General features: G+C 41.8%; 1 protein-coding gene across 1 annotated transcript; it reads left to right on the forward strand.

The window, feature by feature from the left end:
• Nucleotides 1-341: 341 nt before the first annotated feature.
• nptxrb (neuronal pentraxin receptor b) lies at nucleotides 342-20313 on the forward strand. The gene is made up of 6 exons (XM_041785149.1): nucleotides 342-439; nucleotides 569-1314; nucleotides 9684-10083; nucleotides 10916-11157; nucleotides 14291-14470; nucleotides 19784-20313. The coding sequence occupies exons 2-6, from the start codon at nucleotides 574-576 to the stop codon at nucleotides 20027-20029; spliced, it is 1809 nt and encodes a 602-aa protein (XP_041641083.1). The 5' UTR covers nucleotides 342-439; nucleotides 569-573; the 3' UTR covers nucleotides 20030-20313.
• Nucleotides 20314-20607: the final 294 nt, after the last annotated feature.

The raw sequence follows: 20607 nt of genomic DNA on the forward strand, positions 1-20607 counted from the left end.
TGCTTCTATTTCTACGTTTAAGGACATTAATACAGAAATATTACAGAACCACTCAATACGCAGACGCACGTGCAGGCCCACTCATATTATTCTCCCTTTTTCCGTTTAACCTTCTCCTCTCACCTTGTCTCTCTCTCTTCCTGTCTCTCTATTTTCACACACTCTTGCGCTCACACACAAACTGCACACATTGATCCATCACTGCCTTGTTTGTGTCTCTGCTGCTGGATGCTTCACCTCTCTCTGACTGACGCATGCCCACAGCCTCGCTCCTCCTCTCGCGCGCGGTCCCCATGGTAACGCGCGGAGGAGAGAGCAGCTTAGCAACACGGATCCGGAGAGGGAGCATCTCTGGACCAGACAGCGCGGTGCCATCAATATTACACACAGAGGGCGAGGAGAGGAGAGCAGCAGCGCCTCAGGAAAACATCCTCAGTGGGTAAGTTTCACGGCTAATAGACGCTCTGGTTAAACTGAGAGGATCCGCTCAGTAGATCCTGGTTCCGCTCTGTTTGAGAAGAAGAGACTGTGTGTTCTTAATCGTAATCCCCTCCACCGATCTCCACAGTCACAATGAAGTTCGTGGTGGTGCTGGTGGGAGCGGGCACCCTGGCCTTTCTCGGCGCGGTCATCTGCATCATCGCCAGTGTTTATCCCCGTAAACGCGCCGCCCCTCTCGGCGACAACAGCACCCTGACATCGGAGTCGCTCCTCCAGCCTCTGGAGCCGGGGTCGGTGGCTCACGCCGGGCCGCTGGGCGCCCTCCACGGCTCCGAGTCCTTCGGCGGCGGAGGGAACGGGCTCGGCGGAATCGGCTTGGAGGTTCCCACTCTGAACGAGCTCAACCTGGGGGAAGAAACCGGAGGAGGGTCGGCGAAACAGTTCAGCTTCAGCCGGCTGATCTGCACACCTGTACCAGTGGGGGAATGCAAGACGAAAGATCTGAGGCAGCGGAGGGACGAGCAGCAGCAGCAGCAGGCGGATGACCCGTACGCTGCCGGGGATGAAGACTGGACTTACCTCCGGACCACCGCGGAGGAGCTCCGGCAGACCGTCCTACAGCAGAACGACCAGATCCTCATGGACCACAGGACCATCCGGGAGCTGACCGGGAAGCTAAGCGAGTGCGAGAGCGGCCTGGAGGACGAGAGAAACGTCCCAGAGCGGAGCATCGGCGTCTGGAGCGGGAACCGCCGCGTCATGGCCGGGGATGAGGTGAGCTCTTCGACGGCAGCGCAGCTGCAGACGGCGCGGGCTGTGGAGGAGCTCGCCCGGGCTATCATGGACCTGAAGGACCGCATTGAGAAACTAGAGGTAAGTTTAGTTGGATACGAGCTTGTAAAACTTTGGCAAAACCTGTTGTTCTCGCTGTTAATCCTCCTGCTCGAGTTTTGTTCCCAGCAGGAGATGGACCGCTACCAAAAGCATGAGTTAGCTAGTGATTCACAGTCCATTGACAAAATTAGCCAGCAGGGGAGAGCGGGAAACAACGAAACACATTTTAATCATGCATGAATAATTTTAAAACCAGCTAAGTGAGATTAATCACGATTTTAGACCAAAAACAAACACATTTCTGCCACAAATTTATGCCTGAATGTAGTTTCTATTGGCTCCCTTTTTCACTCAGTTGCACTGAAAACATTAAGAGTGAAATATTACTGAATGCAACATCAATAGGATTGACCGCAGGTGGCCAGAAGTTATTCTGAATACAATTAAGTCAATGCATTTCTGCTGGTAGATGATAAATAAGTCTTTATGTTTCCATATCTATCCATCCATCATCTAGGATTAAAGATTGATGCATAGAAACGGTACATGTGAATCTTTTAATAAAATATGTAAAAATATAAATAGTGTAGAGAAATATACATAAGCAGCATATCAACAGAACTGATAATAAATATTAGATAATAAGTATTCTGATACATCCGTAAAGTGATGTGCTTTTTATTTAATATTTTATATAAATTTTTATAGGCAGTTTCACCATCACGCAATTGCCTGAGGCCCTGTACTGCAAGGGGTCTCAAGATACGCTCAGGATGTGTGTGCATACGAGGTATATGTCTAAAATCAGGCTCAATAATCAGACATGTATTCTGAATGTAAATAAGAGGCCGAAAGTGAATAAAATAGCATCAGAGTAGATGTTGATTTCTCAGAAAATGTCCCCAGAGAGGACTCCTGGTCCCAACAGTGAGGTCTAAGCCCGCCAGAAAGCCCCCCAAAGTCTTCATAACAAGCAAATTGTACTTACTAATCCATCGGTTCATTCTGTCCTCATCTCTACCTGTGTGGTGAAAAAGCATACTGTGAATCATTGGCTCCCATCCATAGCTCCGGCTGCTTGATTATTGCAAAAATTAAAATTAGGATTATGTGATTACTCACTGGTTTGCAGCATCAGCATCACATGCATAAAAACAACCAAAAATACTTTCGAGGCCAAGATATCACAACAAAAGCTATGGACGAAACAAACAAAGCACAGCATGTGGCACAGTTTTCATTTAATCATGGTTATCCTGTTTCAATGATCGTGTGGAGCCAAAATTGTGTTTGAAATTGAAACTTGATTAATAGCCTTCCTCAAGGCTCTGGGACCCTCTTTAGGGGGTCCTAAAGATCTCTGAGGGGATGCAAGACTGTTTAAGTTTGCCAAAAGTACGATTTTCAAATTTTAAATAGTTTCGTTCACACAGCAGGAACAAGTGTGTTAAGGCTTATTCTGCTACAATTAAAACTAATGCTGTATTTTTCATATTATTGCAATTCATGCAATTTATGATTTGTGATAGAAGAAGAGATAATGCAAAGAATTTTTTTAAATTCCCCCTGACTGAGATGCATGTAGAGCTATTACAGTGTGGTGAGTTTGAGTTATGATGCTCTCCTAAGAGCTGATGAGCAGGCACTGTACGGAGTTATATTTCAGATTTGGGTATGCCCTGTAGTTTTCTGCTTGGTTACCTGAAAGGGATGCTTTAAAATATTGTGCTCATTTGTTTCAGTTGCTTCCAGCTGCATGGGGAAGGGCGTCATACTGATCTTTGTCTGGAACAAACAAATGGCCAAAACTAGCCATGAATATTGATACAGTTTTATTTTATCTGTGCAGTATGGGTGCCTTGAGCTCACGCAGTTCAGAAGAAAAATTTGCAATGCAGCAAGACCATTTTAGATCATTGGAGGGAACAGTTGCAGCGGTGAGAGCTGAGCTGTTGCAGCGTGAATCATGCCTGTTGATGGTGTTGCTTGCAGTTCAGTTTGTCAAGTTACCAACAGCTGGTTTTGGAAGGTATGAAAGGAGTTTCAACAGCCAGTCAGTGCTTTGGGGTTAGTATTTTCTCTGCTAACTAGAGGAAACACCAATCCCTCTAAACCAGTGGTTCTCAAATGGTTTTGCAAGGCACAAAGTATTGGTGTGCCATGGGAATTTGTACAACCATTACCAAAATACAACTGTAGACCAAAGAGGCTATTTTGTATGATATGGATATGGTATGCCTTGAGATTTTGCCTTGATCTTAGCCTTGCCTTGGGCGAGACAAGATTTAAAACTGCCCTTCTAAACGATGAAACTGCAGGAATAACAAGGGGAAACTGTCAAAGCTTGCAGCATAGGTCGGCATGAGCCTCTGGTTATTCCATTGAAGCAACAATGGATGGCACCAAAGTCTGGATCCTCTAGCTTTTTTATGGATGGACTTTTTTGGCGAAATCCAGCAAATAACCAGCTATTCCTGTCATAATTTCTATAGTATGCTACATGTCATATGCGGCTATGAGACAAGCTTGCATGGCAGAAATGGAAAAGAAATCATTGCTATAGGTACCATTCATCGTCTCCACCAGTTGCATAATTGCTAGTGTTAGCAGCTGCAAGTTTGAACCCCAAATATGAGAAGTTTCCTCAAGCCTGGCTAATGCTGGCTATAATGAGGTTACATGCCTCAAAACAGTGCTATGTTTCAGACAATAAAATGGTTGTTAAGATGGTATGAGGCTGAATTTGTAAACAAAGGCCGGTTTTCAAAGATAAAGAAATTTACTTACTTGCTGTGAAGGCACACCTTCTAAAGACGTCTGTGAAAACCATCCAAAACTGGTCAAAATTAGGAGGAGACACTCTGCAGGTGCTGTAGTCAGATGACTGGAAGCCCAACATTGTCAAGGTCTTTGCTATATTTAACCCTGCGTCAGACTGTCCCCCACTCTTCCATTCATTTGACAGCATTTTCCTTCATTGATAAGTTAAATACCCATGCTGGAGTAAGGTTTATGCTCCCCTAAGTAGTAGTGGAGGAGTAATCCTCTCAGATTTTCTATTTAGTTCACCAGAATGTAAGGATTCAGATTGGTAAAGTGCCCTCCAGGCTGCGGCAACATACCAGAGAGCTGATTTAAAGGCCTGCAGCAGTGTCGATCTTCATCATCTTAGGTGCCCCAATCTTTCTCATAACTCCCTCCCCATCTTTATCTTCCCCTCCCTCTTTTATCTTCACCTCATCTCTCCTCTGACAAGCAACTTGTGACACAGGCGCTCCTCATGTCTCGCGCACACCCCCCCCCCTCCGCTCTCGGGGGAAATCTTTCCACCTGCTGGTCCACCCTCTACCTCTGCATAAGAAAGCAGGATAGAGACATAAATAAAAGATGAAGCAGGCCGGACAGGAAGAGGGCTGGGCGGGGGGGGGCTTCGGGTTCTCGGTTTGTGTTTGTGCATGCGCTGAGATTGAGACACAGGGAGCGTATAAGCGCACACACAAACTGCTGCATCCCTGCCAGCCCCTCTGCGAGCACACTCAGTTACAAGGTTGTCTCCGTCTGTGTGAATTTATATCCTGGACGTCCAGATTCAAGACTGCCTCAGCAACTCTCTTGATATTATATATCGCCCTCGCAGCTTCGCATCCACAGCTACAGCAGCAATCTCTCTCTTTACTGCCGCTTCACCAACACCTTATCTTCAAAACTTCTGCTATGAATACTAATGCTGCTGCTGAGTTACTACCATCATCAATACAACACCTTCTACTGGGATGCGGTATCATTTACTCATTTACAATTCACTTTAAAACATTACGATGACAAACATGATGAGTAAACTCTTCAATGTGAGGAACTCCGGCTTTACTCGAAGCCTCTGTACTTTAAATTCATCTTTTGTGTGCAACCAACCTGCAGAAAATCTTCACAGTTATAATCTGATGCTAATGTAGCTCTCTTATTCTGCACAAGTCTGAGGAAGAGTGCAATGTCTTTGCTTATAACATGAATTCCACTCAAAAAGGGGTGCCAAAGTAAGCAGGAGTTGTCTAAAATGCCTTGTTAAGTTGTTTATTTTGCGCACAAATGCACAGTATTCAGTCCCCCTTGACTCTTTTTAATTCAGTCATGTTGCAGCCTGATGCTGCAGTTGGTAAAAAACATTTTATTCTCATTTTTTCAAATTGTAATGCACAAGCTCATGTCTCAGCATGGTGCTACAGAGTAAGCACACAGGCCAAAGAATTGGACAGTCAGTTGAACAGAGAAGTTTCTGTTCTTATCTGTTTTTTTTTTTAAGTATAAAAAAAATTTTGTCTGGCTGACTGGTTAAAGAACATGACCAAAGGTGCTGCTACTCGTGTGCACCGAAGGGCTGGAGAGGAGAGCAGCACACTTGTCTGGCAGGACTGAGAGGAACTGTTTAAATAAGAAAGACTGCAACACCATGGACAAACAAAGTGGGAATGTGAGCGATGATAATATAGATGTAACTGCAGTGTAATTTTCACTCTATTCTGAGTTAAATGACCTTACGTGTTGGGAGTAACTGGACAGATTTGACACATTCAGTGCAATTCTGTAGAGCAATGATACTCAATGCATGCCTCTTGAGCCACATGTGGCTCTTTTATGATGAATTGTGGCCTCTTTATGTCTTCATTTGAAATATTTTTTCCCCAGAAAACCTTTAAAGGTCAACTTTAACCTCAGAAATTATCCATTGCAAGTTATATTAATCAGTTTTTTCCCACTCTTGTACAGTTGGCTTTAATTGTCTTTTTTTATTTTTTTGTCTGTATATTTCGATTGCCCTTATTTGCATTTTTTTCCCTTTTTTCCTTTTTTTGCCACTTAATCCATTTGTGCTGCTTTTTAAGCCCAAGTTTGCCACTTCTTTTTTGCTCCTTTTCACCAGTTTTTGCTTCTTTTATGCTGCTTTTCACTATGTGCATTTTTTTCCCTTTTTGCCTTTTTTTGCCCCTTCTCGCACATTTAAGCTGCCTTTTTTCATTGGATGACACTTTATTCCCTATTTTTGCCACTTTTACCCATTTTAGTCTCTTTTCCCTCCCATCTGAACAGTTTGGGCCTGGTTAGAAAGTGACAGGACCAATCAGTGACGAAGGGCAATAGTTTTGGGCGTGGCGTAAGCTTGACGTAAGCAAGCAGCAACAAGAGGCCGGTGAAATTTTGGCAGAAGACATTAGCGTGGATGCTGCTAAAGCGTAAATTTTATCAGAACTTGATGACATTTCTTCGTTAAAAGAAGAGCAAAGAACAGCAGTGAGTTGTTTTCTTTCAAAAATGACAAAAGTTGCATACTGACATGTCTACAGTCACAATGGTTTGCATTATGCAGTTCTTTATAGAGTTTACTCCTCGGTTTGGGGCGATGACGTCAGGTGTCTTGTTGCTCGTAAAGATGTGACACACAGAACATTCATCCAATAACCCTCCAAGTTTTTCCTCAAAGGCTCTGCCCTTTCCCAAACGCTGTCTATGGGAGGTTTACCAGATGGATGTGTGAAACAAATCCGTCTGGCACGTCAGGTTAGTTTTGCACTGGGTAAATAACTGAAATTACAAACACCTCAAATTCATTTGTTTAGAATTCAGAGAAAGCATCAAATTTAACACTATGGGAGTTGAATTAGCACTGATTTTGCTATGGGGCTGCAAGGCGGCACAAGAGTTGCCTCATAGCAAGAAGGTTCCTGGTTCCTCCCACCACCATAGACATGCTCGTTAGGTTAATTGGTGACTCTAAATTGGCCGTAGGTGTGAATGTAAGCATGCCAAGTCTGCAACTGGTGACCAGCACAATGAGAACAGGGATCGGCTTTAGCCCCTGCGACCCTGAATGGTATAAGTGGTATGGAAGTTGGATGAATGTGTGTATATGTACAATGTTGGAATATCTCTGGTTCAGTATTGAAAAAATAATGTTAATAATAATTTAACACTGCTATTTCACAGCTGATTTTTCATCTTTAGTCACAAGTCTTCTGCTTAAGGGCCACTAAAAATGACCTGTGGGACACTGACACTGACCACCTTCTCATCAGAAGTCACGCCCCTTCTTAATTTTGATTGGCCATTGAGGGAGAAGTGACTTGACGAGTGCAGCACTGTAGCAACAGCTGACCTGTTTCTAACTGAGAGTCTGGAGATAAAAACAGCGGACAGTTGGGTTTTTTCATGCTGAGCATGGAGAACCTGGGCTGAATTGGCTTTGAATGGGAAATGAGAGCTGCCAGTGTTAATGCTTTCTTTAGAAATCAAAATAGATCTCGAATGATTTAACTGACACTGCTAATGTACTCATGAGCATCTGTTACAAGTGTAAGGTTACCCCTGCCAAACAGTAACATGATAACATAGATGTTTTCTCCAGAGCAGCACTCAAAGTGCCCTGTTTGTCAATTTTGTCCTGGTATGTTGCTATATTTGGATATTCTAGTTGATTTTTTGCTCTTGTCTTAAATGTCAAGAATCAGGAGCTAGATTTCCCATGTGTAGTAGCATAAAAAAGCAGGGTGCTCTTTAAATGTCATTACACACTCTGATATTCCCTTTTATTACTCTGTTCTAATGAGGGTTTAAAGATCAAACACTTGGCTGTCTAACGCTGTACCTGGATCAGACTTGAGGATATCGGCCTTTTCCTTCTGCACATAAAAAGAAAACCATCCACTCCAACAAACACACATCTTTAGTGAGTGCTGACGGGTGTCCTCTATCAACGATATTGATCAGTTTAATGAGGTATAATTTGTTTGGAAGCCAGTAATTGTCCTTTTTGGCTATTGATGTGCAGAGCTTGAGTCAAAATTCAATATTATGACTGAAAGTGAGCGTTGGTTTGTGCAAATGAGATTTTTTCCTCACCATAAAGTGGATAGAAGATGAGGATGAAACTACCTTGTCATTTTTTTATAATGATAGCATTGTTGTTAAGAACTCTTATCCATGAGTATAAGGGTATTAGTATTGATAAAATGCAACAATCTACATCTCTCCTTGTAACTACTGCTGCTTTTCACTGCAGAATGGTAGCACCATGATGGGAGATCCTCTATGCACCTGCAGCTGCTAGTTCTGCCGCTAACAAGCCTTAAAAAACATATTAAGACTTATTAAGACATTTGAGGTTTGGTTCTTAGCATCTCTAAAAGTCTGTAACACTACAGACCTTGGAAAGCTCTCCAACATAGGCAGAACCAGTTTTTTCCTGTTTTTTTAGATTTTGCCCCTCTTTAACACCATGTACAAGTTGTTGACTAAATGGATGTGAAATACACTTAATGGACTAAAATATTTGACCACCTTAAAATCACACTAACAGAGACTGCACTCTTCTAAACTAAACTCTTCCACTTTCTATAATATCACTTACAGATGAATGTGGAATATCCAGCAGGGATGAAGTTGCATGAACTATCTTAGTGCAAAGGTGGCATTCATCACAGTGCTATAGTTGAAGTAGGGCTGAACGATTTGCAAAAATGACCTAGCTGTGATTTTTTTCCCCCAATATTGCATTGAAAAAAATTGAATTATTTCAGAAGCAATTAATCCATAGTAGCATGAATCTGAATATGGGGGTGCAACAAGCTATAAAGGAGGCAGCTGGGGTGGGGGAGGTGAAGCTTTACTACTAGCTGATTGCAGCTGGGGTATGACTTTCGTGAAGTAACGCTACGCTTCATCAGTTTTATTTAGAATACGCTTACTATTTTTGCTCATATTGCAAATGTGATGGCTTTTGCTTTGCTTTAAGGACATTATAATTTTATGTCACTCATTTTTACAAAAAAAAAAAACCCATACATAAAACATGAAAAGGAGGATTTTTGTAAACCATTTAAAAAATGACACCTGCATAAAATCTATGCTGCAGAAAATTGATTTATTAAACTGGTATTTGGACACATTTTAAGTTAAAGAAATGCAATTGCAAGGATCACAAATTTTGTGGCCAAATACTTTTGTCCATATAGTGTATAACCCATGCAGCTGTTGTGTGGAACAGTCTATCTGGCTGGCTGGGTAGTCAAAAATCATGTCCCATCCCTATCAGGCTTGTTAGACCTGATGGTAGAGCATTAGAAGAGGTCAGAAGGTTTGTTGCACTGTGGGAAATGAGCGTCTGTACAATATAGCCAGAAAATCGATTCAAGCACTGCTAAAAAATCTATTATCTGCCATTTCCACCACTTTAAAAACCTTCTACAAAAGCCAAGCCATATTTTCTGCCCTGGATGCTTTCATCATTAAATCCCTGATAAACACATTAGCTGTTTACCGGCATCCCTTTGTATCTCTGACATTCTCTTCTTTGTGCATTTTCATCTTTAAAGTCTGAACTATATTCACATCCTTTATCTTCTCTGCTTCTGTCACAGGCAGAAATCGGCCCCGCTGCATTGAATCTCACCGACACACCTGCAGGTACCGGCAGCAGCAGCAGCAGCAGCAGCGGCGGCGGCAGCAGCCCAGCAGGAAACGCCGGCAAGGCTCCCTCTCTGCCCTCCAGCGGTGCTTCCTCCCCACCTGTGGCAGCCCCTCCAGGAGGCCGCCGCCCCGCCTCCCCCGCTTCCCCGGCTCCGAAACCTCCCTCCAAGGCCTCCCCTGGGCGCGGGAAGGGCACCTGGAGGGTGGAGGACCTGGAGGGGGAGCTGGAGCGGAAGATAAAGATGCTGGAGAAGGAGCGTCAAGCCATGAGGAAGGAAACGCAGGGCCAACACGAGAAAATCAACCAGGGCATTGACACTGTCAGCCACCGCGTTACTGAGCTGGAACACAGTGAGTCGGCGGGGGAGTAGAGTAGGAGGTGGAGGCAGAGAGACATGGTTGAATAAGTGAGAGGAGGGATGTATGGATGAGCTGGTGCACACAGGGAGGTTAACAGCTGCATTATAAGCCCATGTACTCCATAGAAAAGAAAATGAAACTTTAATGAGTGCTATGGGTGAAATGGGTCATGGCAGCAGTGGAGAATAAGCAGTAGATTAAAATAAGATGATTAATGAGAGCTGAAGGTTGTGAAATGTCAAACAGGCCTGTAGGCGGGGAATAAATTAAAAGAAGAAGAAATTCTCTAAAATCATTTGCTGCTTTTAACTGTAACCTTTAAATCTTTATAATCATAGGGGGATTTTATTAAGAATCTATATTTTACGGTTGACAGGTAAATCACGAGGGTTTTAAAAGATATATGGTGGTTAAATTTCATCTACCTTTAAATCAAGTCACCTGGAGGCTCGCTAGTGATTCAGGCGGTGAAAAGGGCTCGATAAAGGTGAGAGGAGTTTGATAAAAGCAGAAGTGGAAGTCTAGATGAGAGATTGGGAATTCATAAAGTGCCAAGAGGAGGTTAAAAGGGAGAAAGAAAGCACTTCTGTATTCTCTTTTGAGTCATATCTGTCTCCCAACTCTGTTTCTATACATCCACTTTGCCTAAAGAGCAGCGGCGCGGCCTCATGTTAGAAGCTCATCATTAGTGCTTGAGCTGTGTGCACAAACAGACAGGGACAAGAGAGAAGAGCAATACCAGTAGTTGTGTATTCATTTGCGTTCTCCATTTTCCCTCATCTCTCTCTTTGTGATATTCTTTTCTTCATCTGTGTCTCCGAAGCGCTGACAGAGCCCTCGTTCCCGGATGGCTTCGTCCTCTCCTTCCCCATGAGGACCAACTACATGTACGGCCTGGTGAGGAAAGAGATTACAGAGATGTATGCCTTCACTGCCTGCGTGTGGTTGAAGGCCAAAGAGGGGGGCATTGGGACCCCCTTCTCGTACTCAGTGCCAGGGCAGCCTAATGAGCTGGTGCTGCTGCAGGGAGTCCACAACCCCGTGGAGCTGCTCATCAATGACAAGGTAGAGGACATGTATTATTCATGATATCTTGGGATTTGACCACACCTTAAGGTGTTTAAAGACAAGTTTGGCTGAATAAAGTGCCAGCGATTCTTGACTGCTTGAATATTAATGACTTTACACAATTAAAGTTTAGTTCCTGGTAGGCAAATCGAACAAGGGAAACAGTTTTCAAAGAATACTCCTATTTGTTGTTGAAATATGTCCAATTTATGATTAAATTGTTTTGATTAAAGCTTTTTTTTACCCAACTTATATGAATAGAAAGCAGATTTAATCTTTATTTGTATTGCACCAATGCATAACAAATGTTAACAGGTTTAGTCTTTGCTGTATTATTTGCAAAGATCCCACATTAATCCACCAGCAGCACAGCACTCAGCAACATTTAGCAAAGTTACAATGGGGACAAACTGCCTTTTAGTAGGCAGAATCTGAATCATGCTATAAAGCCATTTGTTGAAGGGGTTGGAAAGTGGGACAGAGGGAGATGCAACAAGAGAGCAATGGATAGAAACAGAAAAACAGAGAAGCAACAAAAAATAAGATAGATTTATGGCTACAATGGTAAAAGTGTATTTGGTATTAAGCCGGATTTATGCTTCTGCATTAAAGCTGCACCATAGCCTATGGCTTAATTCAGTGTAGCCCTGAACCAGGGGTAGATTCAGGATGTTTAAGGGGCAGGGGCGTAAACAATTAAAGGGCACCTGCTGTAAGTGTTGGGGCACCAGTGCACATTTGTGTTGAAATACTTAGACATCCTAGATTAAATGACTTTGATTATATGGTTATATCTACCACACCTTTGTTCCAAAAAAGACAGTTTCTATGGTGGCCAGAAAGTCTCAATTCAAAATGCTTTGCAAAACAGGTGCAACACTAATGCGTATTTGAAACACTTTCCATATATGCTATATAAATCCAATGAGAGTGTTTCAGAGGGAAGGTTGTTGTGGAAGGACTCCAAGACAGAGCTGAGAGAGGAAGTTAACCATCAGTTTGCTACAGGTATCATAAATATCATTCAGTGGCATCAGATTAATGTTCCCCTTGTGAAGTTCTTTGTGTTTCTGTTTATGCAAACGGTTTGAATATGCATTTGTGCAGTGCCTGCCTGTGTTTGTGTTGTAGCTATTTTCACATGTGGGTATCGCAACCTAAAATCAGACTGTTATGCAGTATTACAATAATATTCCCATTTTTACACATGGTCCCTTTAAACTGAAGTTTGAATTGAAATTTGGGTTGTGATTTTTCAGAAGGTGGTGGTGGGTCCTGAACAGCCGAGAACCACTGCCAATAGGAACTTTTCATATTGTGTCCACAACAAAGGAACCTTATAGGGCTCCATATTAAGTTTTCTCCACTGAAAGGGCATCAAAGAGGGTATTTTAGTATGTTTTATATACAAAAGGGATATGAAAGAGGGCACTTTACCATGTTTTATGTACCTGAAGGATCTTAAAGAGGGCACGTTCCACATTTATGTTCCGTGGTGCATGAGAGAGGGCACTTTATGCTCCATAGAGAAAAGAAAAGGCACTTTACCATTTTTATGTACAAAAGGTGCATCAAAGACGGCACTTTATCCTGCTGTAAGGTACCTTAAGGACATTAAAGAAGATAAGATTAATGTTTCTGTTCCTTAGGGGCATGAGAGAGGGCACTTTATCATGTTTTTTGTATGATAGGGGCAATTAAAGAGTGCATTTTTTCATGTTTATGTACCATAAGGATGGAAGAGGCCACTTTATCATACCTTAGGGGCATTGAAAAGGGACATTTATCATGCTTTATGTGCCATAAGGGCATAGAAGAGGCCATTTTATCATTTTTGTGTACCGTAGAAGCGTTTAACATGGCACTTGGACTACATTTTTGGAAAATCATGGTAACAGTTGTCAGGGAAAAGTCAACCCCACCATCTTGACGATCATCGCCTTCAATGCTATGCCAACATTTTAGCCAACATGTACCTTCTTTAAAAACTTTTTACAGGTTAACACGATGCAGACTGGAAGCCCTGTGATTGGCCTGCTCAGTAGCACCATGGGAAGCTGTGGGTTACCGCCAGTTTCTGCCTACATGCATATTGTGTGCACTCTAGAGTGAGATAAATGACTGCAGATGGCAATAAAACAAGTTAAATCTGGCATCTGAAAATTTAGATGTGTATTTCTTCTTCCATATGTCTCTCTCAGTGGCCAGAACAAAGCAAGAATATCATTCACCCTCTGCCACGAGCTGATTCAGCGGCTGTTCTTTCTATCTCCACCAGTGTCTCCTGTCTTTTCTCCTCTGTAATAACTGCAGTATAACCAACTGATTATGCTGCTTTTAACATTAGCAGCTATAATCATAATGAATTGGAGAGGGCTGATTGGAACCACTGAACAGGAAGTACTATTCAGTTAATCCAACTTCTTTTTCATCCCATGTATGCGGATTAAAGTTGATAAAAGGTTTTTTCTTGGCGCACCATCGCCTGAACTCTTCATGAGTATCGATCTCTTTCAAAGCCCAACCATGCAATTCACTCAACTCAACCAGGACTGAAATACCCTCCTTTCCTGTTTTTATCCTTGCTGCAGGAAAGGTAGAACTAAAGCAGAAGATGTCCTTGAACAGAGCATAAATTATTTAAAAATACAAGATGGAAACATAAAAATCTAAAGGTAATGATTCACTGCAACATAAACACTTCAGTGAAATGACAATATACCTTTTCATCTAAAAATAAACCCCCCAAATGTGCTGAGTATAAAAGAACCCTGTGTTATTGTTTTATCTTTCCCATTTATACTATGTTTGGCCAAAGCAAATAAATGTAGCTGCAGAGAGACAGGAAGGAGGCAACCCTTCAGCGATGCTTTATGTACTGTATTACATTAACACTCACAGAGAGGATAGAGGGTTAGTTCTGGGGCAGGGGAAGGCTGGGGATGATCCACCAGGTGCTGTTATGCCAACATAACACACCAATTTGTCCACATCCTGCTATGATTACAGCCCACAGTGGTCCGATATCCCATCATAATGCAAGCTTGATGTGCCATATATCAGGGAACTTGAAATCACTTATCCCTCATTGTAAACAAGAGGTATTGTCTCTTTGTTTTCTAACCCGTAGGTGGCGCAGCTGCCTCTGTCCTTACCCCAGGATGAGTGGGCGCACATCTGTGTCAGCTGGACCCTGAGAGATGGGGTGTGGAAGGCCTACCAAGGGGGGAAGATGAAAGGGAGGGGAGAGGGACTGGCTGCGTGGCATCCAATCAAACCAGGAGGGGTCCTCATACTGGGACAGGAACAGGTGAGACATATGGACAGATATATTAACAAATGAAGAAATGGATGGTATGAATGAATAGATGAATTGATAGAAGGAGCATGAAATGAACATGAATGGATGAATAGAAGGAAATGTACACGAATGGGTGAAAAATGGATGGATGAATGGATGGATGGATGATGGATGGATGGACAGATTGACAGACAGGTGGACTGTTGGATGGATGGATGGATGGACAGATGGATGGACGGATGGATGGACAGGTGGATGCACATATGGATGGATGGATGGACAGATGGACGGACAGGTGGATAGATGCACGGATGGTGGCTGGATGGATGGAGGAATCAATAGATGGATGCATGGATGGGCAGACAGGTGGATGGATAGATGGACAGATTGACGGACAGGTGGATTGTTGGATAGATGGATGGGTGGATGGATGGATGGATGGAATGATCAGGTGACAGATAAATTATTAGATAAAAAGCAGGGATGGTTAATGAATGCATGCTCAGCATGGATACTGTTTATTAATAGAATTGCAGAAGGAAAGACTAACAAATACATAACAACAAATACATGTTTGGTTGACTGGGTGGATGACTGGAGAGGCAGAGAGGAACAGATGTATCAGCACTAGATCGATGTAGAGTGGTGGACGAAAGGATTCATCGACAACAGATTGATTCAAAAGTGTGGGACATGAATGCATGTTGAACTGGTGCCAACTTGATAGTTGGCTGATGAGGATTGGGGGGGACAGATATTTCACTAATTAGATAGATAAAAGGATGATGGATGAATGCATGAACTAAAGCAGAATGGGAAATGAATGAGTACATCAGCGAAAAACAATGAAAAGATGAGGGATATTTGAGGAATGGAGGGATCAGTGATAGGAAAGTCAAAAATGATTGCACGTTTGGACGGGTTGAGAGAGAGATAACTGGATGCATCACCAATAGATAGAGAGGCTGGATGGTGGTTGAACGAGTAGCAGATAGGTGAAAGGATGTGGATTGGATGTACAGGTGAATGGATGGGTGATAAATGGATGCATGCATCAATCTTGAATGGGCAAAATGAGGATACATTACTTGTGTGTACAGATGATGGATGAATTTATCGATGATGCATGGAATAACTTGTGGATGAAGGGATAATGGACAAATTGATGGATGCATGGATGAATGGATGGATGATTCTTACATAAGAGTAAGGTTAGATAAAGAAAGGCTATTTTAAGGCAGCACCATTAACGATCACACAGAGACAGACATGAGTCTAATTGTGTTCATCCTCCTGCTGAGCTGCCTCTGTCCTTCATTAGCAAGACACCCATATTATGTAACCGTTATGAAATCTGGCATTATCCCTCCTCCCTGGTGTCAAAAGAACAAGCCAAAGCTCATTCTGCAGCCTGTTGTCATCTCACAAAGGATGAGAAGTAGAGGGCGAAGGGTCTAATGCTACAAGATACAGCAGTGATGCAACAAGACTTGATTTAATGGAGATTCTTACAGCGAGAAAGCAACTACTTTCATAATCCCTTTTGAGGATGAGTGATGAATTGTTGTTTTGCAGATGTAGAGAAGAGATTTTATGGGAGAAATCTCAGAACATCCCTGTGAAAACGGTACTGTAAAGGGAGATAAACATTTTAATCTTTCACATCTAAATCATCTAAACATGGTATTTCTGTGTATGGATAAAGCCTTCCCCTGCTTTTCTAGTCTAATTCTACCTAGAAGAAGGAAAACAGTAATACTTTCTGTTCACCACTTGCCTGAGAAGAGTGTAGCTGGGATTATATCCCAATTCTTTCAATATTATGTTCATATCTACCAAAAAAAAGGATTATATCGGGGTATATTTTGATGCCCAATCCCTTATTACCCAATATTATAGGGGCTCATTTAGCTAGCCAAATAATTAATCGCCCAGTCCCTTAGTAGTCCGCATGAGAGGTAGTGGCCAGTTAACTTATTTCTTAATATTTTTAATCCATATCAAGTGCTCTGTCTAAAGAAAAGCCCAGTCAACTGCCACTAGAAACCGTTATTTATGATTAATTTATACTCCATGCTGCCATATGCCATTTGACCCAAAGGTAAACAAGAACAAACTGATAGCTTTGATAGCACCCCATAGGAACAGTGGTTTAGCAGGATTTTGATCTAGAAAATGGGGATAAAGTTGTACGTAGGCTGTCAGCCTCTTCTCCCATACAACAGAAGAACAACTAACATGAGCTATTTTCTGCAAACAAAGTTAGCATTGTTTATGTTGGATAAATATTGCTTAATTTTGTCTGTAAACCTTTTCCCCAGAATGACAAGAAACTATCTTTGACAGCATTTTTCTAAATTCATGTTCAGCTGCAGTGTGGCCTTTCATCTGTAAATGTCTATGCAGAGGATAATGCTGATAATAATGTCAAATTAACTGCTGTTAATCCTCAAACAGCCTGAAATATGTGCACAATCTGACATAACATTTTGATTAGGTAATGACTAAAGCCTACCATCTTTATTTACAGCCACTGTAGAATATCATCAGTGACACATCAAGAGGTGAAATAAACAGTAACGTGAGAAATGAAGCTACTCTATTGTTGGACGGTTGAAATTAACCCGATGGCATGAGTATTGGCATACATATCTGAGGGATATTATTACAGATAATACACTGTTAACACCGGCTGACACTGAACAGCTGGTAAAACTCTGCACCTCCTCATCCTTCAATTTATCCTTATTTTGTATACATACACCATTAAAACTGTATTTAAAGCAGACGTCAGACCTTATAGAAGTGAGACTGGAAGCTGTAACTCATGCCAGGGTTGGAACTATCTCAGCAGGCGATACGTCATCTCAACCTGTGGTAGTACGTTAACGACTTTGTGAGTCAAAAATGTACTTTCAAATTAGACTTTCTTTGAGTTTACACTTGGCTGGTGCAGCCCTGTGCCCAGTAAGTTTAGAAACTGAACTTTACCCAGCTAGTTTCACTGTTATTGAAAACTAAAAACCCCTTTTGGCATGACTAACAGGCTATAAACTAAATTTGACCATAATTTCTAAAGGTATTTACACAGCTGGGCCCTTTGGAGAAGTTGTTGTGGAAAGACTTAACATTCATGGTTCAAGTTAGTTATCCTCATCACTTAAAGCTTCACTTTTGCCAAGCTGGTTGTGGATCTTAAAATATTGCTGTTAGAATTTCTCTATGGACCCTGTTTGGTGTGACAGTTTACATTTTCATGACAGACATGTGCAGCTAAAGGTCGCCAGTTAACATAGTCCCAATTTAAAGTGGTCAGAAATGTCTCTTTATTTACCAGATATGTCATTAAACAAAAAGTATACTAAGAAACTTTGCAAGGACTTTTCAGCAGCTGTTGACAACAACATACTGTAGGCTCAAAGTCACCAATTAACAAGGTCGCATATGTCACTGTAACACCACCAGAGCACTGAAACCTCCCCACTCTCAGGCACCGATTCACAGGTTTGTTAATGTGTGTATTTTTCTAAGTGGTTTCTCATCTACCCAACTGTTGATGAGACATTCGCCCTCCTCACCGCTCCAAGTCAACCCACAACCCATTTTTTGGCAGGTTAACTAGCTAACTAACGCATTAGAGCTGTTTTATAATGCAAAATGTGACATTTGTCTACCAACGCAGTGGGAAAAGGAGTGCTGTGATGTGACGGTGGAAGGACAGCCTGGCGTTGGTGTTTGCATTGGCTGTAAAGACGTAGACGTCTGTAAACACAAAACAATCAAAAAAAAAAGCAAAAATATATCATTTATAATCTGAAATGGAAAAGAGTAATTGAGATGATGATAGAGTAGTCCAGTATCACTCCCTGCTCACTAGAGTCACCAAGCCCAAACAGGTGAAAATAAGCCTCAGGAGTTTTGACAGTAGAGTTGAATAGCGTGATAGCAACACATTTAAACATAACTGCATTGAATTTTTCATCTTTAAATAATAAAGACTTGAGCTGAAACTAGAGAGGAGCTGTCATGTGGGACAGGTGTTGTGTTGCTACTGACTATAAACCATAGATCACTCTGACAGCAGAGGTTATTTTCTGCCTGCCTGTAAACAGATTCTTCACTTATTTACTTATATATCAGTGTTGTGAAAGTTAAGATCCACCAGGCACTCCTGTTCTCTAGGGCTGCAGGATATTGGATTTTGTCTATATCTGATAAGAAAATACTTACAAATTCCTTTAAGCTGACACAATGCAGATAGTGATAGATGAAGACAAACCTTAAGTCCTCAGAATGCCTTGTATTGGCTAATATTTATAGCCAATATAGGCCCATGTTAACAACCAATACATGCCCCATGTTTACAGCAAATATAAACCAATATACATGCCCCATGTTTACAGCCAATATAAACAAAAAATCTATAGCTGATATAGGTTAATTTTTACAGCCGTTATAGGCCTATACTTCCAGCTAGATGATAGGACAATATTTACAGCCAAAATAAGCTGATATTAACAGCCAGTATAGGTCAATAAAGGCCAATATTTGCAGCCAGCTTAGGTTCATATTAACAGCCACTATAGGCCATTATAAGCCAATATTTAGAGAGTGATTATTATACAAATATTGGTTGGTATGAGTTTATGTTCACTATCAATTTTTACAGCTGATGATGTCCAGAATTTATAGCCAATATAGGCCAGTATTTACAGATGATTACAGCTTTTATCTACACCTGATATATCCAAAAAATTACAGCCAATATTTACAGCTGATTAAGGCCAATATTTACAGCAGTTTCTTTACAGATGATGAAATGATTGTAGTTATTGGACATTTTTTTCTGGCCATTTTGATAATTAACTTCTCAGCTAATATTTGCCAATACTAATATCATGATGATAATGTCCTGATGACATTGATTAGAAAAGTCATCATTTTTAAGCTTATCCCACTGAAAACTAGATTTGACTTCCAACTACCACTGAACTGTATGGTTTTCTTATTTTGTATTTCTAAACTCCGAAAGGCCAGCTCCTGTATTTACTGCCTTTATTTCGATGGAATTTTTCGCCCAGAAAGGGGAAGGACTGGAATCATTTGAGGGTTACCCAAATGGATTGCTCTCATCAATAAGGATGTAAGCACCCATGATTTACCAAGTTCCTGAAATAGTTTGTCTGTTCCTGGAAGTTTTTTTCATTGTGAAAGTTCTACTATATCATTGTGGCAAATGATTCCACTAAATCTTTATCTCTGCTTTTTAAAGAAGCATTCTGACATTCAACCCATCTGTTTTTTCCAACTCCTCTGGCCAAGGATACATTGGGCGGGCACTTTGATGCCTCCCAGGCCCTGGTCGGCGAGCTCTCCCAGTTCAACCTGTGGGATCGGGTGCTGAAGCCGGCAGAGGTGGCCGCCCTGGCCGAATGCAGCTCCGCAGCGCTGGGGAACATCGCCCCCTGGACTGACCACGACGTAGACGTCTACGGCGGTGCCACCAAGGAGTCCCTGGACCCCTGCCACGCTGCTCAGAGAACCAACCCTTCCAGCTCCAAACAGTGAAGGCCGACTGGAAGAAATCAGCCAATAGCGGTCATGTTTCATAGGTCAACTTAGGAGACGATATAGAAGATGTATAACGATGTATCACATTGGGGCTTACAGTATATTTGTTAGGAAGGGGAAGCTCGCCGGTGGACAGGAATATGTCACGGAGCTTATAAGGGGAGAAGAAAGTTATATTTGTTTTGTTGTAAGTGTTGGTGTCCACAATCTTGTGTTAACAGTAAGTTTAGCCACAGAATCACATTAGATAAGGCTGCATGGATGGGTCAGCGTGTGGCATGAACGGGACGATTATGGCAGCCTGAGGCATTGGCTCTGATTGGGTGTCCCACATTGTTTATGGTCATTTTCAGATGAACTAGTGGATCAAAAATGGTTGTTAGGGCAGAGAGCTTCAGCAGGTTTTCAATGATTTATAGAATGGACATTATAGATACCATATACATGGGTTTCTTAACTGTACAACAGAATGACTGAGAGATTTATCATTACGGTTGGTTCTGGTTAATGCTTTAAGGAAGTTCTGAAATGCTATCATGGTTTTATAATGGTAAACAAACGACTTTTTGTTGTAA

This window comes from Cheilinus undulatus, linkage group 4, assembly GCF_018320785.1.
Source record: "Cheilinus undulatus linkage group 4, ASM1832078v1, whole genome shotgun sequence".
NCBI classification, from domain to species: domain Eukaryota; kingdom Metazoa; phylum Chordata; class Actinopteri; order Labriformes; family Labridae; genus Cheilinus; species Cheilinus undulatus.